Source organism: Erpetoichthys calabaricus, chromosome 4 (genome assembly GCF_900747795.2).
Source record: "Erpetoichthys calabaricus chromosome 4, fErpCal1.3, whole genome shotgun sequence".
Taxonomy (NCBI): Eukaryota; Metazoa; Chordata; class Cladistia; order Polypteriformes; family Polypteridae; genus Erpetoichthys; species Erpetoichthys calabaricus.
In genome coordinates, this window is record NC_041397.2 from 300,611,767 (window position 1) to 300,638,711 (window position 26,945).

General features: G+C 42.1%; 1 protein-coding gene across 2 annotated transcripts in view; it reads left to right on the plus strand.

Moving 5' to 3' along the window:
- The window catches only part of LOC114641983 (calcipressin-1), a 119,627-nt gene that overhangs the window by 77,205 nt on the left and 15,477 nt on the right, over positions 1-26,945 (plus strand). Inside the window, exon 1 of one of the 2 annotated variants that reach the window (XM_028790988.2) lies at positions 16,586-17,374. The exons of the other annotated variant lie outside the window; for it this stretch is intronic. Coding sequence (XP_028646821.1) covers positions 17,288-17,374 — 87 coding nt within the window. The 5' untranslated portion in view covers positions 16,586-17,287. Of the gene's footprint in view, positions 1-16,585; positions 17,375-26,945 lie in introns of those variants that run through there. 2 annotated transcript variants of the gene reach the window in all.

Below are 26,945 nucleotides of genomic sequence, written 5' to 3' on the forward strand. Positions count from 1 at the left end.
GTATATATTAATTTGCCACATAAAATTGTGTTCTGAAGGGTACCAGTGTCCATGGGTGAATGTATCTTCTTCTTTCGGCTGCTCCCATTTAGGGGTCGTCACAGCAGACCATCAGTCTCCATCTATCCCTGTCTTCTTTTACATCATTTCTGCCACATTGACTGCCCTCATGTCCTCCCTCACCACATCCATAGACCTCCTCTTTGTTCTTCCTCTTTTCTTCTTGCCTAGTAGTTCTATCCTCAACATTCTTTTCCCGATGTACCCCTCATCTCTCCTCTGCACCTGCCTAAACCATCTTAATCTCGCCTCCCTCACTTGGTCATCAAACTATCGTACCTGTGTTGTCCCTCTAATATCCTCCTTCCTAATCCTGTCCACCCTCGTTACTCTGAGCGAAAATCGTAGCATCTTCAGCTCGGCCACTTCTAGCTCTGCCTTTTTGTCAGAGCCTCTGTCTCCAAACCATACAACATAGCTGGCCTCACTGCCGTTTTGTTTTATGGGTGAATGTTGAAGCCTTAAAATTTACCAAATACGTCCACTTTGAAAAATGCCTTCTGTGTTTGTGAGGCATCCTGGTGATAACAAATGGAAACTAGAAACAATTATTTTATCACAAATTCTTAAGGTAAGAATTCATTTTCTGATCATTTGTCTACAACAACAACAACAACATTTATTTATATAGCACATTTTCATACAAAAAGTAGCTCAAAGTGCTACTCAAAGTGCAAAGTCTACTATGGTCGGGCAGTGGAAGGACAGACTGGAAACAGTCAGAATGTTGGGACAACAACTGGGTCATCCTTTTTAATCATTGCAAGATGAACAGACAAAATATAAATAAAAGTAACGAAAATAGCGCATCTTCGCTGTCCCGAACAGGGACCTCTTTCAGAACAATCAGTCCTTTCAAGAGTCACTTGCTCCGCCATGCGGCTCGTTCTGGTTTCTATCTTTCTCTTTGCCGGCGCTTCCTTTATAGCGGTATTTCCGGAAGGGGCAGGGTTAAGTGCCCTTGCCGGACGGCTTCTTGGAGCTGTGAGGGAAGAAGAACAGGACAAGGTCAGTGGTAGCCCCAACGTCTTTCTGGGCTATTGTGTACCTTTCCCCGGCCCTTAGAGGAGTCCTCCGACACCCATGCGTGACACAACTCATAGCCTCTATCGTGGGTGAAGTTATGGCAACCCCAACAAGCCCCCTTCTTCAAGCTACTATATATTCTGCTTATAATCCAACTTTTGCTTCTGCAATTCTGTTTCTTTGGTGGTTATTTTCTGTCGTCACAACAGACAGATGCTCTCAAATTATAATTACTTTTTCCTAAGTGACACCAACTTTTCACCCGTTACATTTTGTGTTGCTATTTTAAATAGCCTACAGAGTAAGATTCACGCTGAGTGGTAAGTTAATGAAAAGGATAAATATGAGTTTCTTTTCACTTTGTACAAATAACAATACATCTTAAGTGAACTGATTACACTGGATTGTATAGAGCAGGGGTGGGCGATGTCAGTCCTGGAGGGCCGCAGTGGCTACAGGCTTTCATTCCAACCCAATTGCTTAATTAGAAACCAATCCTTGCCAGACCTTATTTCATTTTTATGGCTTGTTAGTTTGCAATGTTAAGTTCTTATATCGTAAATTGTTTACTTGCCAGTGATATCATCCACATGATTTGAAGCCTAAAATGGATCATTTTCAGTCTGTCACATTTTTCTCTTAAGTGTTTTATTAAACCAGATAGTGCATGATGAACACACAGAGGTGTAAATGGAAACAAGTTATATGGAGGGCTGCTGACTCCTTTGTCATTTGCATCTTATTGCTAATAAGGAGCCATTAAAAACAGTGAATGCAGCTGTTTAACATTAAAATAAGCAATTAAGGGCAGGAAACCTTAACAAGCGAGACCACTAAAATGAAGCATCAACATGTCACATGAGCAATAAGTGCTTTGTCACCAATAATTGACTTCTCATTAAGAAACTGGGTTGGAACAAAAACCTGCAGACACTGCGGCCCTCCAGGACCGATACTGCCCACCCCTGGTGTACAGAATTTCTAATAAAAGGACTTAGAGTTCTGCCTCTCTGTCTGTCTGTGCTGGGTTGGGGCAGCGATGCCCACCTTAGAGGTCCACGCTGTATTTGACAGTCAATTAACAGTGCTGCCTGATGGCACTGGTGTTTGTTCGAATATTTTCCAGGTATGGTGAGTTCAGCCTCAATCTCGGATCACCTTTTTCCATTCTGTCACGGTACGATCAACGCAAAACACCTGACAGATAAGCCCACCTTGTTCCCATTCTGTCAGGATACAACAAACACAAGACACCTGACAGATAAGCCCGTCTTCTGTTTTTGTGGTCCAAAACTCCAGTTTTCCTTCTGTCCTTGTGGTAGCACTCCATGCATTGTATTTCCAGCTGAGCACTCATTGGTTGTAAACACACAAATGGCAGCCCCACCCCTATGGTTTACGACAAAATCAGACCTGTTTAAGTTTGTCATGGCCGGTCGCAGAGTGCTACATGACTTAATCGCTGGGCATGTCACACTACGCTACTGGTAGTGACATGCACATGCCGCGACTGTCCACAACTTGCTATGTAAATGAAGGCTATGACTGAAAATTGCTGGAAAGGTCATATATTGTGATGGGGGCTTAAGTCAGCATACTCATGCCACTTTGGTGTCCAGATTTCTAGAGAACTACCAAAACAAGTGTGCTGAAAGATTTAGCATGTGTATTTGGACTTTGATTTTTGAATAGTAACATCGGGCTCTTTCTTGTACTTTTGGATGGTTTTCTGATGTTGGCAAATGTTTCCTCTCCTGTTCCTATACTAGTTAATTTTAAAATATCTGGCAGAAAACTCTTAATTTTAGGAAATCATCTCAAGAGAATATGGTTGGTAAAGTGGAGATTCCAGTGTTGTGTAATTCACCGAAGGGGTGGCCATGCATTGGAAAATAAAGCTGTCTTTTTTATACATCACAAGAGATTCATTCTTACTGGTAAATTAGGGGTATTTCACAACACTTTTTATTAGAGAGAAAGAGAGAGGAGAGGTTAGGAGCAGGCGCTGATACAGTGCATTGCCGCACCCACCACATGACAAATCAACTCGGGATCCCCAGATTAGGACCCGAGTGCAGCCATGAAATGGGTGACACCTCAGCACCATACTAGCTAAGATGGAATGGAACCAGTGGGAGGTTTTTTTTTTTATGGTGGCTGGAGTACCAATTCTGCCAGCAGCCCCCAGGTGTTTCCCTGCAGGTTGGATGCCCTACTTGCAGGGATGGATGCAGATTAACATCATACCCAGGACAAAGCAATTGCAGGTTAAGGGCCCAACAAAGTAGAGTCACTTCTGCATTTATTGGGCCACAGTTTTAATGTGGGGTAACTCCATATGCAGAATCTGTGAACTATCAAAGGGAGATTTTCATGGTTTGTTTTTTTAAATGTTATGTAAAAGTTCAAAAAATCTGTTATATTTTTAGTTAATGTCTTTATGTGACTTCCATGATCTGGATTTATTATAGACTTTAACAGAGTGACTTGCTGAGGACTACAAAGTGGGTCTCGAATGCAGGGCCGGCTGTACAATATAAGCAAATGAGGTAGTTGCTAGAGCAACATTTTTTAGGGGTGGCATTATGTTGAGTAAAGACGTACCTGTTCGCATCAGAAGGGGGTGGTTTTGAGACATCTTTGCTGTCCAGCCCCTGATTTTCCCTCCCGCCATGTAACACAATACAATACAATACAATTTAGTTTTGTGTAGCCCAAAATCACACAAGAAGTGCCGCAATGGGCTTTAACAGGCCCTGCGTTTTGACAGCCCCCCAGCCTTGACTCTCTCAGAAGACAAGGAAAAACTCCCTTGTAAGGAAAAAAAAGGAAGAAACCTTAGGAAAGGCAGTTCAAAGAGAGACCCCCTTCCAAGTAGGTTGGGCGTGCAGTGGGTGTTACAAAAAAAGGGGGTGAATACAATACAATACATAGAACAGGACACAAGTCATCTTCAATACAATATAATAATACAATAGAAATAGTACACGTACGTACAGAGCAGAATTCAAAATTAGATGATATCACATACAGTAATACAATTTGGATTTGTTCAGAATACAATATGACATCCACATACATCTCGCATGAATCTTCAAGGAGGACCCCATGTCCCGCTATTTGATCTAACACCTGTGTGTGATTCGCAGAACATCAAAGGGGAAACCCACTCTATGATCCGCAATAATATGTGAAGCAGTTGCCTTCAAGACTCTGTGATTTTGGGTGCAAGTTTTTCACTTTTTCCTAGGGCAGCAAAAAAGATAAACCTGGCCATGCTCAGTTGGGAACTAAACCAGATACCTGGGGGCTTAAAGGCCAGTCCTATAGCCACGATACCAAACTAACTGCCTGTGTCTTTGTATACATGTTTCTGTACAATAGATAGATAGATAGATAGATAGATAGATAGATAGATAGATAGATAGATAGATAGATAGATAGATAGATAGATAGATAGATAGATAGATAGATAGATAGATAGATAGATAGATAGATAGATAGATAGATAGATAGATAGATAGATAGATAGATACTTTATTAATCCCAAGGGGAAATTCACATACTCCAGCAGCAGCATACTAATACAAAAACAATATTAAATTAAAGAGTAATAAAAATAAACATTGTGCTTTACAATATATACTACCGGTCAGAGGGTGTAGTAACACAGTCTGTTCCAGCTCTGCTTTAAGACAGACAGAGGGTTTTGAAGTAATCAGCCGAAGTTGGGACACTTGTGCAAATTGTTTGCTGCAAATTGCAAGGCTTAATTAATCTTCTTTAATTGCTGCACATCATCTGTAGGTTGTAACCTATTAGTTGTTCCGGAAGAAAGCCCTTTTATAATATTCTGAACTTTTCTTTTTTCTTCAGTTTTTTGCTAACCTAATCTTTACATTTAAACCTCTGGCAGTTTACTGCTTAGCTTTTCACTATTTTAGGTCATTCATTACATTTTAGCTGAATAAATTTGAAGCAAGTTGGAAAAACTAAGGTGTTCCAAAACTTTTGACCAGTAGTGTACTTGTTAAGCCCACACCACGTGTAATGTGTGCTGATTCTAGGGTCTGGAGCCACATGCGGCTCTTCAGCCTCCTTGTAGTGGCTCCCTTTGGCCTTGACAAAAAAAAAAAAACATGAAAATGAATAATGGCAATTTCTTAATTTAAGTTGTATTTATATATATGTTTATTTACGACTACTACTGTTATACATTTTAACATCTAATTTAGAGAGTTTAATTCTGCGTGGACGGAAGCATTTGCCTTCACCGCCAACGACGCTGGCTTACCGGTGTGCTTAATATGTGGCGATAAATTATCGAACAACAAAAAATGTAACGTTAAAAGACATTTTCGAACAAGCACTCAGCATTCAAAATACCCAAGTGAAGATAAGCGAAAGAGAGCAATTTCGGAACTGCAACGGAAAGCTGAACAGAGCAAACATATTTTGTTTATCTAAGGTACACATTTATCTAAAACCTCCCTATAAACTCTGTTCTGAGTAAAAACTTTGTCTGACCTTTCTACTAACTTCCTTCTGAATTAATGAAAATTGCATAGCCTTTTACACAAAACCACCAACAAAAAAATTATACCATATTGTCTTCTTCTTGTGACTGCTCCCGTTAGGGGTTGCCACAGCAGATCATCTTCTTCCATATCTACCTGTCCTCTCCATCTTGTTCTGTGACCCACATCACCTGCATGTCCTCTCTCACCACATCCATAAACCTTCTCTTAGGCCTTCCTCTTTTTCCCTTGCCTGGCAGCTCTATTCTTAGCATCCTTCTCCCAATATACCCAGCATCTCTCCTCTGTACAAGTCCAAACCAATGCAATCTCGCCTCTCTGACTTTGCCTCCCAACCGTCCAACTTGAGCTGACCCTCTAATGCCCTCATTTCTAATCCTGTTCATCCTCGTCCCAATGCAAATCTTAGCAACTTTAACTCTGCCACCTCCAGCTCTGTCTCCTGCTTTCTCGTCAGTGCCACCGTCTCCAACCCATATAACATAGCTGGTCTCACTACCGTCCTGTAGACCTTCCCTTTCACTCTTGCTGATATCCGTCTGTCACAAATTACTCCTGACACTCTTCTCCACCCATTCCACCCTGCCTGCACTCTCTTTTTCACCTCTCTTCCACACTCCCCATTACTCTGTACTGTTGATCCCAAATATTTAAACTCATCCACCTCCACCAACTCTACTCCCTGTATCCTCACCATTCCACTGACCTCCCTCTCATTTCCACACATGTATTCTGTCTTGTTCCTACTGACCTTCATTCCTCTCCTCTCTAGAGCATATCTCCACCTCTCCAGGGTCTCCTCAACCTGCTCCCTACTATCGCTACAGATCACAATATCATCAGCAAACATCATAGTTCATGGGGACTCCTGTCTAATCTCATCTGTCAACCTGTCCATCACCATTGCAAATAAGAAAGGGCTCAGAGCTGATCCCTGATGTAATCCCACCTCCACCTTGAATGCATCCGTCACTCCTACCGCAGACCTCACCACTGTCACACTTCCCTCGTACATATCCTCATAGGTGGCGCAGTGGTAGTGCTGCTGCTTTGCAGTAAGGAGATTGTGGGTTTGCTTCCCGGGTCCTCCCTGTGAGGAGAGAGCTTTGAGTAGTGAGAAAAGCACTATATAAATGTAAAGAATTATTATATCCTGTACCACTCTTACATACTTCTCTGCCAATCTTGACTTCCTCATACAATACAACAAATCCTCTCAAGGCACCCTGTCATATGCTTTCCCCAGACAAAAAACACTTACACCATATACTACACCCTAACTACAGTAAATTAAACTGTGAAAACAAAAATTGTATACAAAAGGGGTGTCACGGTCTGCTGACTTCTTCCATTTTGATCACGTCTCCTCATGCGTAGCACGTCCTGCACTTTCATTATCATGACTCCTTCCTTTATAATGTGAAATTGCATGCAGTAATGTGACACGTTTAGCTTTACTTGATCCAGTGAGAAAAAGTCAGTAAACTATTTCTCTCCGGGTGGCACGGTGGCGCATTGGTAGCACTGCTGCCTCGCAGTTAGAAGATCTAGGTTCGCTTCCTGCGTGGAGTTTGCATGTTTCCCCGTGTCCACGTGGGTTTCCTCTGGGTGCTCCGGTTTCCAAAGACATGCAGGTTAGGTGCATTGGCGATCCTAAATTGGCCCTAGTGTGTGCTTGGTGTGTGGGTGTGCGTGCCCTGCGGTGGGCTGGCACCCTGCCCGGGGTTTGTTTCCTGCCTTGTGCCCTGTGTTGGCTGGGATTGGCTCCAGTAGTAGTAAGCTGTAGTTAGGATAAAGTGGGTTGGATGATGGATGGATGGATGTATACATAGGAAGAAACTGAATATACTGTACTGTACATTTTCACATTAAACAAATAAAAGTAGAAAATGAACCTCTAAATAATTGTTCCGTCATTCGTAATGAAAGGCTTATTTCAGGCTGAGCAGTAGTGGTGATGTTATTTTGGAAAAACCATGGCTTTTCTTTGTGGTGTAATACTGACCACTGACTAATGTTGTGAGTTGAGCTTATTGCCAACAGCAACCAAGTTGACTTAATGCAAATATTGCACATTCACTTCACTGCACCCACATGTATAATCCATTCACTCATACAGAGCTCACACTGCACAGATTCATACACTGAGGTATCTTGCGAGATGCAACGTGAATCGCGCACACCAAGAAGTAGTACGCTAGCACACAGAACAGCGGTATTCACTCACAGCCTTGGAGGGTCACAGTGGCTGCTGATTTTTGTTCCAACCAGTTTCCTAATTAGGAAACAGTCCTTGCTGATAATAAGACTTGACTTTTAACTATTCAAGTTAATATAGTCAAGACTATTCAAGACTATTGCTTGTTAGTGCTTTCATCCATCAAAGACAAATTTTAACTACCTTTTAGAGTTTGCTTTTCTGAGAACATTATCCACAGGTTTTGTAGACCAGGACAGATTTGCACTTCATGATCCTCACCCTTTATTTATTTTTACACATTTTCTTAACAGAGATACTTCATGATATAAATGGAACAAAGTTAGCTTGAGGGCTGGTGGTTTCTTTATTCATTTGCATTCCATTATTAGCCATAAGAAAACTGGTCAGGTCAGGTCAGGTTAGGGAGTTTGCACTGGAGCAGCATGTTGCTGCACCCACCACACAATGAACAGCTCGGGACCATGGCTGGCAACCCCCCTTTTTAGACTTTTAAGGCATAAAACCAGACTGCTCTGATCGCTGATAGGTGAGCAAGTGAGGATGACCCCAGCAAGGATGATACCCAGCACCGAGAGCAGTGTTATCCCCCAGTAGTTGCTGCAATCCAGGCAATCAGCCTTCCCTTTCCAGATAGGGACAAGAAGTATCATTTTCCAGTCAGTTGGGATGACGCCTGTCTTTCAAATAAGCAAAGATTGCTTGCAATGCAAGGAGGACAGCCTAATACGCAAAGCAGAACAGTGCTTCTATGATCTGAGGACACTAAGGAGAGCTAACCTCCCCTAGAAACTGCAGGTCATTTCCTATAGATGCACTGATTAAGTCCATGATGGCCTGGTACAACAGCAGCACCAAGGATGCTAAAGAAGCTCTGTGGTGGGTTGCACAAACAGCACAGGTCATCATCGACACTGAACTGACATCACTTGAACTCTCTTATAAGACTTGCTGTGTGAGAAGGGCCAAAAACATTACCACGGATAATACTGGAAATTCTTTGTTTGAGCTCCTCTCATCAGGTAGACACTTTAGATCAGTCCACCTACGCACAAACGGACTAAAAAAGAGCTTATTCCCATCTGCCATAAACTTTCTGAACTCTGAATCTCCTCATTCTGAGATCATTTTAAATTGAATATATACAATAAGCTATATTGGTAATATGCAATATCTTTATATATAATACACTACCGTGCCTGTTATTTTGTCTGTCCAGGATTTTAAATCACTAGTAGCTCGCAAAATGTTTGACCTATTGACCTGTTTGGTGCACATATATTATGTGACGTCTACTATCCGCTTTCGGGGTGATAATTGACCTCCAAGGTTATTCCTCTTTTTATTTTTGTTTTGTTTTATTGTAGAATCAACTCTCGGCAGCAGCCGTTCCCCTACCTCTTAAATCATCCTTGAGGCAGATTGAAGACTTAAGTGCCAGCTTAAGTGAAAAATTAAGGAAAACATACTAAATAATTGCATCACAAACACTGACTTAATCAGTTTTAATGCGAAAAGATGCCGACAGAAGAAGAGAAGAAGAGGGCCGCTAGGGTAGAGAAAAGAAGAGCTGCTCAGGAAGCAGCAAGAGCATCAACCTCTGAGCAAACGAATGGTAAACATACAGAGAAAGAGGATGAAAACTAGGAATGCTCAAATCAAGTGTGCCATTACTGATACTAATATAATACAATATACAGTAATCCCTCCTCGATCGCGGGGGTTGCGTTCCAGAACCCCCCGTGAAAGGTGAAAATCCACGAAGTAGAAACCATATGTTTATATGGTTATTTTTATATTGTCATGCTTGAGTCACAGATTTGCACAGAAACACACAAGGTTGTAGAGAGACAGGAACTTTATTCAAACACTGCAAACAAACATTTGTCTCTTTTTCAAAAGTTTAAACTGTGCTCCATGACAAGACAGAGATGACAGTTCCGTCTCACAATTAAAAGAATGCAAACATATCATCCTCTTCAAAGGAGTGCGTGTCAGGAGCAGAGAATGTCAGAGAGAGAGAGAGAGAAAAAAGCAAACAATCAAAAATCAATAGGGCTGTTTGAGCTTTTAAGTATGTGAAGCACCGCCGGACAATGCAGCTGCAAGGAAGGGTGCAATGTGAAGGTAGTCTTTCAGCATTTTTTAGAGGAGCGTCCGTATCCTCTAGGCCAGTGTGCGTACAGCCCCTCTGCTCACACCCCCTTCGTCAGGAGCAGAGCATGTCAGAGAGAGTGAGAGAGACAGAGAGAAGCAAACAATCAAAAATCAATACGTGTCGTTCGAGCTTTTAAGTATGCGAAGCACCGTGCGGGAAGCAACCAGACAGTGAAAACTGGGAAACTCAGTCCCCTCAAATGGTACAGTGAAAGAATACACTTAAATACATATCAAATACCAGTGTCATCGGCAACTGTGAAAAGACCACTCCAGGATGCTAGCCTAAGAGGTGGAGTTTCAAACAAGTCACCATATCTGAAACTGGCAAATGAAAAGAAAAAGGTTAAAATGGGCAAAAGGAAAGAGACATTGGACAGGTAATGACAGGAAAAGTGTGTTATGACCAGCATCCTGGAGTCACTTTTTCTCTGTTGCATATGTCACTGGTATTTGGTGTGTATTTAAGGAAGAAGCCAACTGAGGACCTGTAAAATGCTTGTTTCTCAAACTACACACTCTGATGTCCTTACCATGTTATGCAGTTGTTCATCTGGGCCTTGCCCTTCTTTTTCTGTAATGTTCAGATACTGTTTGCCCTCTTCTCTAAAGATGTTAATAGACATCTTTTGTATGAAATCTTCGGTTTCTTGCCAATCTATCACATGGAATAACCTTCATTCTGCAAAAAACAAAAACACAATAGACTGACGTGTTTCTTGAGAAAGCTGTTTCATTTTGGCCATTTTTGAACAACCTACTACTGAACTTTACGAATGTCGGTGTCTTGCAACACAAGTGAGCAGAATAACAGGTTTCAGTGGTGCTAATGCAATTATAAAGGTTCCTCTAATAACCAATTAACATTTATAAATAAGGGAAAGTTGACCATTAGGAAGGATACTGAACAAATGGCTGCTGAAAATGGAGTTTTGCAATCATATATAAATAATAAAATTAAAAAATAATAAAACAAAATCAGTCATTTCAAGTAGTAATAGCCATCTGCAACACTAGTAATGTCTCAGGTGGTGTATTTTTAAATCAATTTAACTCCTTCAGGGCTGATGTCGACTTTTGTCAATAGGAGGAGCTGACGATAATCGGTAATCAGCTGTAAACTGTGACAAAACCAACCTTTGTGTTTTAGTTAGGCTCTCATTGGTAGAAGGAAAGTTCTCTTCATTGGTTTTGACCGAGATTTCCTGCACTCCCATGAGTAGCAAGGCGCAAAGAATGGCAAAAATGGCATTGCCATCTAGCGAGAGGTTAAAGCATAAAGCAAAATCCTCCGTGGAGGACGTGTTGCCTGTTCTGTCTGAATTGGACTAAGACTTGTCGGACACTGATTTTGATATAAGCGATCGAAAACGAATATGAGGTTTTGCAGCTTCAGCTGATTGGTCCCCAGCTAATCGTGGTGCTGAACAGGTTCATGTAGCTGACATAGCCTATGGCACTGTTCGCCTGGGAGGACTGCCACTTAACAGTGATAAGAGGTAGAAACCAGATTGCAATGCACTGTGACCGTGGCCGCTGCTGTTGCCCCGTGCAGCCATGTGAACACAGCCTGGCAGCTTGCCTGCCACACATTCTTGGCAAACTGGCAGCCACAGCATGCAGCAACAGATGTTTTATGTTGATTTCTGTGTGAAGCCATTGCGTTTCAGAAAAAATATTCAGCCCTCAAAGAGTTAATGGTATCTTGATAAGAAAAGGTATCAGTTTCTACCAAGAACATGAACATTTCTGGAGGTATCCAAACCTTTCAGTAATACTGTGGATCAGTTAAAGGCAGCTAAACCTGCTGTGTGAAGTTATAAAGGAAGTTTAAAAATAAAGAGTTCTAATTGGAGTAGAGATGCAGAAGTTATTTATTTAATTATACATCCATTATTGATCTGCAGAGCCCCAAGGAAAACCTCCCTGAAATCAGTTCTTCAAGGCTGGGATGTCTGCTACTGTATACAGTCATGTGAAAACTTAAGTTCACCCCATGGGAATTGTTGACTTTTTCAATATATTTGAACAGTAAAACAGTAAATCTTCATCAAACAGTCATTTCCGAACAGGGTCACGGAGGATGTGGTCCTATCCCGGCTAGCATAGGGTGCAAGGCAGGAACAAACCCTGGACAGGGTGCCTCAACAAACAGTGCCCATAGATAAAGGTGATATATTTGAATAACAACACAGCCAAACTATGCCTTTTCAATTACTTACGCAACAGAAATATCAACAGATGTAGTGATCTTCTGGTGAATTAGTAAGTCCACCCTTGGCCTCAGAAGCTGATGCTGCCCCCTTTAGCTGAAATTATTTCTTGTAGGTGTTTTGCATAACTGCCCACCCACACTCCGGCATCAACTTGATGAACATGTTCACCACTCTTCCATGAATAAAATTCCTTCAGCTGCAGGATGTTTGTGGACTTTCTTGTTGGTATAGCTCATTTCAAATCCCCCACACCATTTGAATCGGATTCAAATAAATGCTTTTACTAGGCAAATCCACAACCCTCTGTTTCTTCTTATTGAGCCTTTCCTTGGTGTATTTGCTTGTGTGCTTTAGATCATTATCGTGTTGAAAGGTCCATTTCCAGTTCAGCTTCTGCTTGCTAATGCCTGGTCTCACATTCCCCTCAAGCACACTGTGATATGATGCAGAACTCATAGTTGACTCAATGACTGTAAGCTCTCAAGGCCCAAAGGCAGCAAACTATAACATTTCCACCACTGTGCCACAACAGTTGGCACAAGGCCCCTTCTTTTCTGAACATGCCGTCTCCTGAATGCAGCAAACACGTCTACTGTTACTGGGGTCAAACAACTCTTATCTTTGATTCATCTCTCCAGAGCACATTGTTCTATAAGGCCTGGTCTTTGCCTAGCTGTTCAATGGCAAACTGTAGTCTTGCTCTAATTTGCTTTTTGACTTTTACCTGACACACCTCAAATTTGTGCAGTCTCTTTCTGATTGCAGATGCATAACACTTTGACACCAACTGTTGCAAGAACATTAAAGCATTTATTTGACCATTAGAAGTTTCTAGACACAAAAAAGACCATTGAGTCCAACAAAATTTGCAAATCTTATTCACATAATCTCTCCAAAATAACATTAAGGTCCCTAAACTCTTACTGTCTACCACACTACTTGGTTGCTTATTCCAAGTGTCTTTAAGTAATTTCCTTCTGGATTAATAAAGTTTTCTGATTCTGATTTGTGTAAAGAAAAACTTCCTAGTGTTTGTGCAAAATTTACTTTTGACAAGTTTCCAACCGTGTCCTCGTATTCTTGATGGACTCATTTTAAAGTCACCGTCTCGATCCACTGGACTAATTCCCTTCAGAATTTTGAACATTTCACTCATGTCTCCTCTTAATCTTCTTTTGCTTAAACTGTAAAGGCTCAGCTCTTTTAATCTTTCCTCATAATTCATCCCCTGTAGCCCTGGAATCGGCCTAGGTGCTCTTCTCTGTCTTTTTTGTAGCACAGCTAATATTCTTTTTGTAGCCAGAAGACCAAAACTGCACACAGTACTTCTAAAACTGTTTGCAGTACTCCAAGAGAGTTACCTACAGATCCCACAAATGAAATTTTGGAGTTCTTGGAGACTTCTTTTAATATCAAACAGTCGATTCTTGGGCTGAATTTGCTGAGATGGCCAGCCCTGGACAAATTAACTATCATTTGAAATTGATGCCTTCTGAAGATGATTTACCTTACAGTGGAATGACAGACTTCAAATAATTTAGCAGTCTTTTGAAATCCCTTGCCAGACTCTTATGCATCCACAACCTTCTTTCCAAGGGCCTTTAGAGTGTTCTTTTGATTTTGACATGATAACACCACATACGTCAATAGGAAAGAGAACACTAGTCCCTCGATATCTGTGGTTTAAATAAGGCAGGTACCACCTGCAGACTGCATAAAGAGGTTCTAATCATTGGCACCTAATCTGGAAAACTTGATTGTAATGTAGATTAGATTAGATTAGACTAGATTAAATAACTAAATTTTACTAATCCCTAATTTGGAACACCTGATTGTAATGTAGTTTAGATAAGATCAGATCAGATAACTAAATTTTACTAATCCCATGGGGATGTGTTCTTGCTCCTACTCTGTTCAATGATTGTATGGACTGGGTGTTGGGCAAGGTCATGGGGTCCAGCGACTATGGGGCATCTGTTGGTGAAGAAAGATTCACGGATCTTGACTTTGCTGATGATGCTATGATCTTGGCGGAGTCACGAGAGACTGAGCGAGGAGTGTTCTGGGCTTACAAGTGTCCTGGATAAAAACCAAGATCCAGGCCTTTAATGACCTCTTGGGCACAGCCATCAACAGTGTGTCTGTTTGCGAAGGAAGTGTCGACCTTGTCAAGAGGTTTACTTACGTTGGCAGTGACTTTCATGTCTCTGGTGACTCTTCCTATGAAGTCAGTAGATGGATTCAGAGTGCATGGGGGGTCATGAGGTCGCTGGAAAGGGGTGTGTGGTGCTTTCGCTATCTATGCAAAAGGACGAAGGTCCAAGTCTTTAGAGTCCTGGTGCTTCCTGTCTTGCTATATGGTTGTGAGACATGGACACTATCCAGTGACCTGAGATGAAGACCGGACTCCTTTGTCTCTTCAGAGAATCCTTGGGTACCGCTGGTTTGACTTTTGTGACCTGCATTGTGAGAGAGCGTCAGTTACGGCACTACGGCCATGTAGCGCAATTCCCCGAGGGTGATCCAGCTCATAGGATCGTCAATGCTGGGGAGCTGAGTGGCTGGACCAGGCCAAGGAGTCTCCCGCTTAACACCTGGCTGCAGCAGATAGAGGGTCATTTCCAGAGGGTGGAACAGGACCTCATGTCTGCCTGGGGGGTTGCCAACCGGGATCCTGAGTTGTTTCATTGTGTGGTGGGTGCGGCAACTAGTATGCATATAACAACAGACTCATCGGACAGATAATACAGACAATCAATCGATAAATAAATAAATAAAAATAAAGTTAATGAGTACTTCAAGTGGTAGCATTGAATTGCCTGATATCACTGGACAAAAAAGACCTCCAGAAACACTTCTTAGCACAGCATGGTGGACTGAGCCTGTGGCTAAAAGTGTTCCAAGAAAGTGCCTCCTGGAAGGGATGGAGGAGATTTTTCATGATGGCACCCAGTTTTGCCATCGTCCTCTTTCCCACAGCATCTTAAAGTGTGTCCAGAGTTTGCCCTGTGATGGAGCAGGCTTTTCTGGTAAGTTTATTCAGGCATTGTGCTTCTTTTGAGCTCAGGTTGCTTCCCCAGGAGACTGCAGTGTAGACCACCACACTGGCTACTATGGACTGATAGAACATTTCCAGAAGCTTGCTGCACACATCGAAAGACCCGAGTCTCCTCAGGAAGACCAGCCTGCTCTGACCCTTCTTGTAAAGCTCCACTGTGTTGTCAGACCAGTCCAGTTTGTTGTTTATATGGACTGCCAGGGCCTTGTAGCTTTTCATCACTATCACGTCCTCCCCCTGAACGGTGACTGGTCTCAATGTTGAATTGCCGGTTGTTGTCTCTGCACAAGACAAAGTCTACGACAGACTTTCTGTACTCTGATTCGTCTCCATTATTAATGCAGCCTATGATTGAGGAGTCATCTGAAAATTTCTATAAATGACAGGCGCTGGTATTGTGCTGCAATTCTGTTGTATAGAAGGGTAAACAGGAAGGGCTACAGGACGGTTACTTGAGGTGCTCCAGTGTTACACACCACCATCTATGACACACAGTCCCTCAGCCTCACAAACTGCTGTCTGTTGGTCAGAAAGTCCATAGGCGCCAAATTTCAAAGCCTTCAGCTTTTTCCCCAGATGATGAGGCAGATATTGTGATGAATTTGAAGTGGCGATAAATGTAGGGCTGGTCTTACCTTTTTCCACATGACAAGTCTGCATTTTTGTTCATTTTGGTTATGAGAAGACAAACACCATGTTAATTTTATGTGTCATTTTTTCCAAGTATATCACCTTTATGTGTAGGTACTTGTTTACATGAAGATTAACATTCTGCCTGTTCAAATATGTTGGAAAGGTCAATAATTCCCATGGGGGGAACTTACTTTATCACATGACAGGTGGTTTGCAAGCCTGCATTGCTTAGAAATCCGAAGTCTTGCACTTTGCCCACTTTCATAAAGACAGGTGAATGACCAAATACGAGGAACAAACCGTTCTCTGTATGACCCTTGTTTCTCCCTGACTGAATAGGTTTATCTAAAGGCTGGTCTAATTTAAAAAAGACTTGCCTTGGCAGGAACCGGATGGCTAATGATTGTTTGCTTTGGCCCTTGCGTTTCTTCACAGTTTCTTGCTGTGTCAGATTTTCCATCTCAAGAAGCCTTGCCCTTTCGTTGCGCGTGCACTTTGCAGAACACGTGTGCGGTGTGTGCGTCTCAACGCTGGACAGCAGCGAGGCGCATGCGTAGTGTGGGGTGGTGTCGAGAGAGCGAGCGAGCGCCAGAGAGAGAGAGAGAGAGGGCAGGGAAAGGGCGGGAGCGTGCGTGCGTGCGGGCGGCTGGAAAAATGAATGGAATTAGCACTCATGGAAAGTATGTCGGTCGGCCGGTTGATAACACAGCTGCCTCTCTGCAGACCTCAGCTGTTTTGCTTTTTCCACTTTAGTGGCAAAAAATAAAAAAAGAGTAGAGTAACACTGTGATTAGCGGGTGTGGAGTAGGTGATATCACCTTCTTTTTCTCCAGCGCACATCATCCTCACACCCCTCGGGTTATCTTTCGAGGAGCGTGGACTGGGAGGGGCGACGACGGCAGCTCGTGGACCCGCCTTACGGCATCGGACGAGAGGCCGACCTGCCTGGTCAGGAGAGGACGAGTAGAAGAAGGAGGAGGAGGAGGCGGATTTTTTATTGGCGTATAAAGGACTGGAGCCGGAACGCTGAGAAGAAGATCTCGCCGATCTTTGTGTTTCTGCTTGATGACCGCTGAAGGAGGATTTGGTGTGGATTATTATACTTGTTATCATTTTTAGCAAGGGTCTTTCGGACTTGTATGTTTTGTATTTCCGGGTTACGCTATTTTATTTTGATAGGAACTTAAATCGGACAACTTTAAGAACATTTGAGGGAAAGATTTTTTTTTTGTTTTGCTCTTTTTCTTACCGGAAGCCGCGCTGAAGATTGACTCGTTAAAGTTTATTATTTTTCCTTTTAACCAGTTCTCTTTATATCCTGGAAAAAATCCACATTGTTTGCTTTTTTTTTTTAATTTTGTGAAAGAATAGCTAAGACATCATGCACCTGAAAACCCTGAAGAGTAACCGCTTGTCCCTGATCGCGTCCCCGGCGGATCACGATGTCTTCTTCAGGGCTGATATCAGAGTAAGCAGTTCGCAAACTTGTTCTGGCTTTGTGATGAGTGGTGTGTGTGTGTGTGTGTGTGTGTGTGTGTGTGTGTGTGTGTGTGTGTGTGTGTGTGTGTCGGGGAAACGAGTTCGAGCTTTAAAGAAGCAACTTGTTTTATTCATTTAATTCTTTCAATTAAATGTATTGATGCGGGATGCAGTCACGGACTCGACATCAATCCCGCATAGGGCGTGCGTGCCCACCCTGGGGAAATTTCCAGTTATCTTGAGATGAGTTCTTTATAAATATAAGGGAAAAATGTTGATTCCACACAGAAATTGAACAAGGTGCTGAGTTTTATGGGGCGTTGCAGTACCACTTACATCCAACCATCTGTCTCCCTAACCCATGTATCCAGAGTAGAGGTCAAGGGGCAGCTGGAGCCTAGCCCATCAATCACAGACCACAAAGCAGGAACAATGTATGGACAGGGGAGCTAGTCTAAGTCTATCTTAAGGTGAACACATTCATCCAATCATTTTTCAAGCCTGATTTATCCTGAACAGGGTTGTGGGGAAACTGGAGCCTATGCCAGCAAGCATAGGGTGCAAGGCAGGACAGGGTGAACACACACACACACACACACACACATGGGCCACTTAAGCATCACAAGCCCACCTGACCTGTGTTTTCTTTGTAATGTTGGAGGAAACCCACACAAAGTTCATGCAGGGAAAACCAAGGATGCAAACCCTGAACTGTTTGTTGCAGCACCACGGTGCCCGCGAGTGCACCCGTTAAGTCATTTTCAATTCTTTACAGTACTTCTAAACATACTAAAATGTCAAAACTATTTGTCGTATGCATCACAGATGCCCTTACCTGACTTATAAGATCAGAAAAGACGACCGTTGTTTACATACATACTGCATAATATTGAAACACTGGCAGATTACATCATTTTTTCTAGGGGTCACACAGTGAGGTCAAGTTTGGACTGAAGTGTTTAAAATCCAGAGCGCGAATTAGTTTGCTGCACTGCCTAGTAAAGTAATAATTTGTTTGACAAAAGAATACCATAATGTATGACCATATGCATACATATTCATTCTTGCAGTTCTAGAAGACCTCTTCATCCTTTCAGCTCTAGAGGCAAGACAGACTGCAATCCTGGCAGGGATGCCAGTCTATCTGAATACACATACATACAGTAATTTTGCACTTTGTCTAGTTCATGTTGGTATTTAACATGTCACACTTGTCTTTGAAATGTGGGAAGAAACAAGAGTATAAATAGTAAAAGGAAGGTTATTATACAATACTCACTAATCATGCCGCCAGAGACTGGTGATGGATTCCACGTTGATCAGCGCGTAAGAGTAAAAATTTCACTGTGCCCTGTACGTGTGACAGTAACTTTCAGACTCCACAGAGGTGGATATCATACTGAGATCTGAGCACCAGTTATTGGAGCTACTGGGTATGAGCATGCTTGACTATCTGGTTTGTTTTGGGACAGACTTTTGATGTTATCCATCCATGCATTTTGCAAAACCACTTATCCTAAGCACGGTTGTGTTGAAGCTGGTGTTGATCTCGGCATGCATCGGACGCAAGGAAGGAACAGAGCACCAGTGCGTTACATACACACACACACACACACACATGGTCTAAATTATCATTGCCAAGATACATTGCAGTAATTCTTAATATGTTCTGTAATATGGCAAAACAATTTATTGCCCTTACCTGACTTTAGAAGATCAGAAAACATGACAGTTGCTTAACTTGGATATTTTTTAATATTGCAACACAAATTATGAATTTGCTGAAGATCACACACTGAGGTCAGGGGGTTTGGACTGAAGTATTTTAAAGTCCAGTGCTCAATTAGTATGTCACACTGGCTGGGCTGGGAGCATGCTCTGATTATAGCACGTTGCTGCCCCCAACATGATGAACCACTTGGATTGGGACCTGAGTGTTCTCTTCATCCCAAATAAATCTTTCACTTTTTGCACTGCCTAGCAAAGTAAAAATTTGTTTGAAAGAAGAATACAAAAAATGGATGGCCATGTTGAGGGACTTATGGATTCCATCCATACAGGTGTAGAAGGCCCGTTTATCCTGCCAGCTCTAGATGTAAGGCAGACTCCAGTCCTAGCAGGGATGTCAGTCTATCAGACAACACATACAGATCCCAAGTCACACTTTGTCTAGTTGATGTTGTCAAATTAAATGTCACACATTAAGAATGTCTTTGAAATGTGGGAAGTAACTTCTATATAAATGATAAAGGTAAGGTTATTATACAGTACTCTGTAATCATGCCAGCGAGTGGTGGTGACGTGCTGTGTGTTGATTAACACATAGTGGGTTCTGTACATGTGACAGTAATGACCCTATGAATACCCAGTGACTTATAGACTCCACAGAGGTGGAGATCATGCTGAGATCTGAACTCCGCTTACTGAAGTTATTTGACAGGACTGTTTTGGTGCAGATATTTGATAACATTGTCCATCCATTCAACAATTTTCCAATCCTGCCTATCCTGAGCAGGGAACCTGGAGCTTATCTTGGCAAGCATACTGCGCAAAGCAGGGACATTGTCCTTCTCTCTTCATATGCAGTTAAAGCTTTATAGGTTAGCCCCCTACAAAATGCAAGGACTGAGTACAATGTTCACAGGTCTCAGTTTTATTTGAGTTGATGTGTAATCTCTTAACCAAATGGCAAGTCAATAAGGTACTGTGTTAGGATTCTTCACCAAGTACAAGTTAGGCTGCAAGAGTTAAAAAAAGAAGGAATGAGTTCATTCATGCAAAAAATGAGGATTTCTATATAGAATGAGTTTAGAGCTGTTGCAGTGGGTGCATAATATATGAATGCACAAGTTTGCAATCGATATCAAAAATAGGAGGTTTAGTCCAATTTAAAAAAAAAAAAATGCATTTGGATTTGGCAGATCTTTTGGCAACATGGACCACAAACAGTCAGTGGGTATACATGGTGTGACGGACGCACCTGCACCATATATACCGGGGTGCAAAGGTGGGAAACCCAGTATCTCCCCCTTGATTTTAGATTTCGCAGCGGTGCCTCTGACTCCCCCAGGACTTCATGGGGGTTGGAGTTCTGTGCAGCCCTGTTGGGTTCCACAGGTGCCGCAAGGGGGTGCTGCATTGGTTTTGCCACACCCGGAAGTGTAGCCGGATGTCAGCAATCAAGCACCTGGAGCACTTCCGGGTACCCAATAAAGGGAGCCAGCGGCCAGAATCGGGAAGAGGAGGACGAGATTGCCAGGGAGGAGTTGTGGAGGAAGAGAAAGAGTGTTTTGCTTTGTGTGCTGTGCTTGGCACTGTGTATTGCCTGTGTACAGTCTGTGTCGGGTCGGGCACCTATGTAGCGCCATTCTTAACAATGGCCAGCTCCTTTTGTCATCAAATGATAATAATAATATTTGCATGGAGGCCTCTGAGTGAAACTGGTGTAAATATTGCATTGAATGTTACTTATTGGGTAAATTTAAAATGAAGTATCTAATCGATCAGTTTAAATTCCTACCGTGAGTTAATTGATTGGTGGTCAGTTGTATACATTCCTAATTCAGATCTCTCATTGCTGAATTTGTGTTTCAAAGCCGACAGTTTTAGCCAGTGATCCATAATAATAACCCTTCAGCCTCGGAGAAAGTGTAATGCTGGGCACAGTGACACCATGTGATTCATTGACAATTGGAGTATTGATGCCTGGCCTGTTCCCTTTGAGTAGTTATTGGGCATGTAGCCATCTGGTGAGTTTGGTAAGGGCCCACTAGTTGGGGTGAAATTGGGAAATTTTAAGATGTGCAAAGAAAGGAAGAGGTTTGAAAACATGATTCTTCAAAATGCTGGTATTAGTCAGTGGAAGCTCTTATGGGCATAATGTTCGTTTTATAAAGCGGCCATCCTTACCAATGGTGATTCTTAACTGTCTCGTCTGATGCTGCAGGCAACCCTGTGTGGGATAAAGAGGGTTCAGAAAATGAAATGCCTAGTGAAATACAAGGTAGAATTTTGAAATAGCTGGCTTTTAGATAGGAGTGTCACAGTGGCCAAGTGTGTCATTCCTGTTCGTGCCTCATAGCTCTGTTTGTCCTAATTCAAACCCCGGTATGGTCACTTTCTATGAGGCATTTCCGTGTTCTCCTTGTGTTTGCGCAGTTTATACTGGAAAAAAATACATTCATTGACATTGCAAAATTAGCCTGCTGTGGTAGACTGTGGTTATTATACAGTATGTGTCAGTGAGCCTTGTGATAGACTGGCACCCTCGGCAAAGTTTGCTTCCTCCCTCGTGTTAGATGATAGCAGTACAGGCTCCGTCTCCTTCAACCCTGTAATAAAAAAAGATATTCATAGACATTGAATGAGTGGTATTGTATTTTTTGAAAATGATGGTCACTGTCGACCATGTGCTAACAGATCATAACTGATTTGCTGGGGTGTAAGCAAGGTTGTAGCGAAGACATTGGGAACATTTTCATGTGAACGAAAATACGAGGAACGTTCAAAAAGTTCCCCACCTTTTTTTCAACTCTATTTATTAAGAATTTCAAAAATACTTTTCTACATCGTCACCTTCCTTTGCGATGCAACTTTCCCAGTCACATGACACGACCAATTACTACTCCTCCCCTCCCGCCTTGACCGTTTCCAATGAAAATATAAAAGTGCGGAAACTTTTTTGAACGTCCCTCTTGCCATAGAGGGATAGGAATAGGAAACATGGGCAAATCTACCATAATAGACCCCTGGCACACAACAATGTATGGTTTTTATTTTCATTTTATGTGCAACTGTGGTTGTTGTTGATGAAGAAGTAATGTCCTCCTTTTCTGGGAACAAAATTTAACCCATTCCTTCTGAACAGCATAAGGTGACTGTTGTTGTCGAGGAAAGTATGCCAAAAATACAGAAAAACAGTTAAATGTAAATAGTTTTGCTATATTTTAACATTAAGAGCTTCACTGTGTTCTCTGTCTTTATTTGGCATTTCATTGAAAATCCTTTACTGTGCTGAACAAAAATGTTATATTTGTGTTAAAAATCTGTGGAGCTTTCTTTCATGCGTGAAGATGTACTCACTGTTGCCAAGAACACATAAGGAGCAAGAAGTTTTAAGATGTGGCATGTGGCTTTGCCAGCCTAAACCAGCTGGAGTTTTTGGCGAGGGGAAGGAGGTGTTTAACCAGGGAGGTGCTGAAGTTTGAGTGACCAGGTGACTGGCCTGGGTTTAAATCTCACTGAGTGGAGTTTGCACATTCTTCCTATGCTTATGTTGGTTTTGTGCCTTCTTTAAAAGCCTTGCCGCTTGGTTTAACAAGTAGACTCTAAATTAGTTCTGTGTTTTGAGGTATGTGTCCACATGTCATTCCATGGACCCGATTCTCATTCTGCACAAACACAAGGAGAACATGAAAATGTCTCCTACAAAGAGACCATACTGGAGTTTGGGTACTGCCTTGTACCAAATTCTGACAGATTTCACTTTGGCAGCTGTGGCGGATGTCTAGGGCCCATGCCCGACCGGGACGTCTCTTCTGCATATTGCCTTGGGGAAAAGGCATGGGCTGTACAATACCTCCCCCGGGACGCTAGATGACAGCCCCCCCAACCCCCAAATGGCAGTGGTGCCTCGGATATCCGCAGGGCCCCATGGGAGATGGAGTTCTCTTAGGCCCTGTTGTGGTCCGGGGATGCCACCAGGGGTTGCTGCAGTGGCTCCTGAGCCTGTGTGGGCGGTTCTTCCGCCACACCCGGAAGTGCAGCCGGAAACGAGCAATCAACCACCTGAAGCACTTCTGGGCGGCTTATAAAGGGAACCAGCAGCCACTAATTCAGGAGGAGGGAGACGCAGCTTGCCAGGAGGAGTGCTGGAGGAGAAAGAAAGAGAAGAGAAAAAATTGTGTTTTGGGGTTGGGACTGTGTTGTTGTACTTGCAGGAACTGGGAAGACGTTTCCACAAGGGGAATAAAAGAAAATAAAAGCCATGTGTGCTTTGAACCTGTGTCCTACATCTGTCTGTGTCAGGGCTGACCTTTACACCGTGTAGGACAGTCTGAGGATTCAGCTGATGGATCCATAGGAATGCTGATTAACGGCAGAGCAAAGGGAACATCACTAGTAGGGGCACAAAGACGTTGGTTTATACAAGGTGTACACAAAGCCTTACTGTTGACCGTGACACACTGCTTCCGGAATGGGCACTGGCTTCTTCAACCGTAAGCGTTATAAATAATTTGGTGGTAAAAAAAATGGATCAGTGTTTTTACTGTTATGGACATACCAAGGGAATCACTTTCACCAAATAGAAGACGCAGAACATTTTTGAATAGAAAGAAGGCCAAGGTAAGAAGAACTTGGATATCTTTGCAGGGTAAATAGAAATATCATGGGTTCTGGCAGTGGGACTGTAATTTACAACTTTATAAGTTACTGGCAGTATTGGATTTCATCCTGTGTTGGAAAGGAAGCAGATGTAATTGAGTAACTGGAAATAAAGATGTGCATGTTGTGTTGGGTCTGTGTCACACTCACATTTGTGCATAAATAACTAGAAATGTTGGATTATGCAACTGAATTGCAACATCAAAATGTCTCAATATTTGCTTTTTTGGAAATAGTAGTGTCATAATCTGCCGATGGGGCACAGTTGTGATGAAGGGATTGCATTTGATCGTTTGCTTTTATCACCTTCACAGATGTTTCTCTGTTGCATGATTACGTTTTCTTCCTGGGCTACATATGGTATGGCTGTTGGAAGTTGTATCATCAGGCACACATCCCACAAATAATGTTAGTTGCTATATCAGGGGTCTCCAACCTTTTTTTCCCAGAGAGCTACTTTTACAAAATGAAAATGGCCGAGAGCTACTCATGTTTTCTAACATTTACTCTCATAGCTTATTTCAAACCAAACAAACTGAATAAGCTTGTTTTGACTGAACATTTACAAAATGTTGGTGCCCACAACTCACATTTAGTTCACCTGCAAGTGCATTTTGTACATCTGTATGCATTTTCTAGTGTATCTCACACTATTGAATTAAAACCTGAATGCTGTCAAAACAAAACAATGGAATTCCAAATACACAGATCTGACTTTTTCATTTGTCATTTTGTCACATGTCACTGTGTCACTTTATTCACAGGTCCAGTTGCATGTGTGATGTGTTTTTTAGTTAGTCAGATGGCTCAACAAGAGAGACAGGTGTCTGATGGAGTGGAGCCCCTTCGGTTCACTCTTCCAGAGTCATTTAAATGTTCATCCGTCAGTCTTGTTCTGAACTTTGATTTCATGACATTCATGTCAGACTCACAGAGGTATGGAGACCCAAACAAAGCAGACATTTTCAGAGGTGCTTGGTGAAGATTCTTATAGTTATCTGGCTCTGCTAAGCTCCAGAAATGCTGTTGAGACTTTAACTAATATATAATATGTAACATCCAATGTCTGTCTGTCCGCTTTTCACAAGAGAACTATTTAACGGATTTAGATTGGGTTTTTTTCTAGAATTTGCTTGAATATTCCGGTTGATTTCGCGACTTCTCTCATTTCGCTATGTATCATAGTTCAGTTGGGGTACCAATTTATTTGCGCGAATCCGAGAAACACACAGCGGGCTGAGGGGAGGGGCCTTCCTCACCCACTTGCCAGCTTCGGGGCATGTTCCTTAATTCCGCTTAGCTAGCGAACGAGAGAACAATTGAATTCAACTTTGATATTTAAGTGTTACTTAGGCCTTGATGAGTTTGAGTCTGGATATTCTCTTAAGTATATGCCACATTGAAAAGATAGATTGCAGTTCAGATTGTGATTTTGTGTTAAAAGGATCATGATATGATTTTTTTTTTTTTAAAAGATCGCCCACCCCTGATTTGACTAATAAAGTTTTCAAATTTATGTACGATTCATTAACCCTTTGGTGAGCTACTTGGAAAGGGGTTGCGAGCGACGTGTTGGAGATCCCTGTGCTATGTAGTGGCGACCATTTTTAAGAGTTCTAGGTCTGTCTGTCCGTCCATCCATTTTCTAAACTGTATATTCAGAGCAGGGTCACAGGACAGCTGGAGTCTACCCCTGCAAGCAACATTCACCATCTATGGAAAAACCTTGTATGTCACAACTTTCAAGTTTTCTACAAATTGAGAAAATAATGTCACCCCAATAATTAACGATCTCTAGATTTCATTTTCCCTGAACCTTACGTGCACAATATTGTTTTTTTTTTTTTTTCATGAATCAACAACACCTAAATCGCAATTTAAATCACGTGATCGTAATCCAATGTTTTTATTGGTAGGCGGTCTTTCCTCAAGTTGCTAAGTTTTTGTCTTGTAGTATGTAAAATATTGTGCACATAACTAGATTCTTCCATTATGCTGTGATTGGTATTAAGACATTTTTGGTCATCACCACTACCTTATAACATCAGGAAAGACTTAGTAACTTCAAAAACAAAAATAAATAAATACATTTAGAAAGTAATGGCAGTTACAAAGCTTTTCTATTGCATGTGAGAACAGGTCCTGCCAGTCCACCTCACCTACATGCCTTTGGACTGTGGGAGGAAACCCACATGGAGAAAGCATGAAAACTCCACACGGGGAGCAACTGGGACATAGGAATGTGCGATGTGCATCCTCTGCGATTATATCTTAATTATTGTTTTAACAATGTGCAAGATGAAATTATCGAGTATGTTACTCACTTTGCAAAAAAAAAAAAAACAATCAGAAACATGCTTTGAGAATCTATGCATTCACTGTCTCGTGTAACCTAACAGGATAGACTACTGCCCATATACAAAGCGAGCACATAGGCATACATGGTGCCTATAATGAGTGGGCAGACAGCGCCAGGGGATAAAACAGACTCTCAATCTATGTTGTTAGATTTAATTGCAAGATGTGGATCATCCTCACTGGCGTGGAGAGGTAGTTTGATTAAAAGTCAGCAATCTGCAAACTATGTCAGAAATCGTTTACCTTAAAAGACAGCTTGAAAACTGACTTGTTTTACAACCTGCAAACAAATTACGTAATTTGTTCAAGCAGAATATTTTTATTTACAGAAGAAGCTTTTGCTTATTGGGCTCATTTTATTTTTCATGCCATCTTGACGTGGTCGGTGTTTTGGCTGTCGGCTGGGTCTTCGATTCCATAGCACATTTTTTTTTCTTTTATTACTTAAAACACTCCTACAGATCCCAGCCTCTTCACCCCACTGCGATGACACAAGGGAGGGAGCAAAAAGAAAAATAAAAGCCTTTTAGCAGCAAAACACAGGAATTTAGATTAGGCAGGTCTCTGCACACTGCCATTGAAAAAGAGATCATACATTATTTGATGATACCTGAGGTGGACAGTAATGTAAATCCACTTGAGTGCTGGAAAACACAAGAAATACATTTACAGAAACTGGGGGAACTTGCAAAAAAAGTACCTGTGCATCCCCCTGCCTCGAGCTGCCCTTCTGAGAGGGCTTTCAGCACCAGAGGAAATGTAATATTTGTTGTAACGCACTGCTCTGGAGCCAGATGCTGTGGACAGACAGGCGTTTC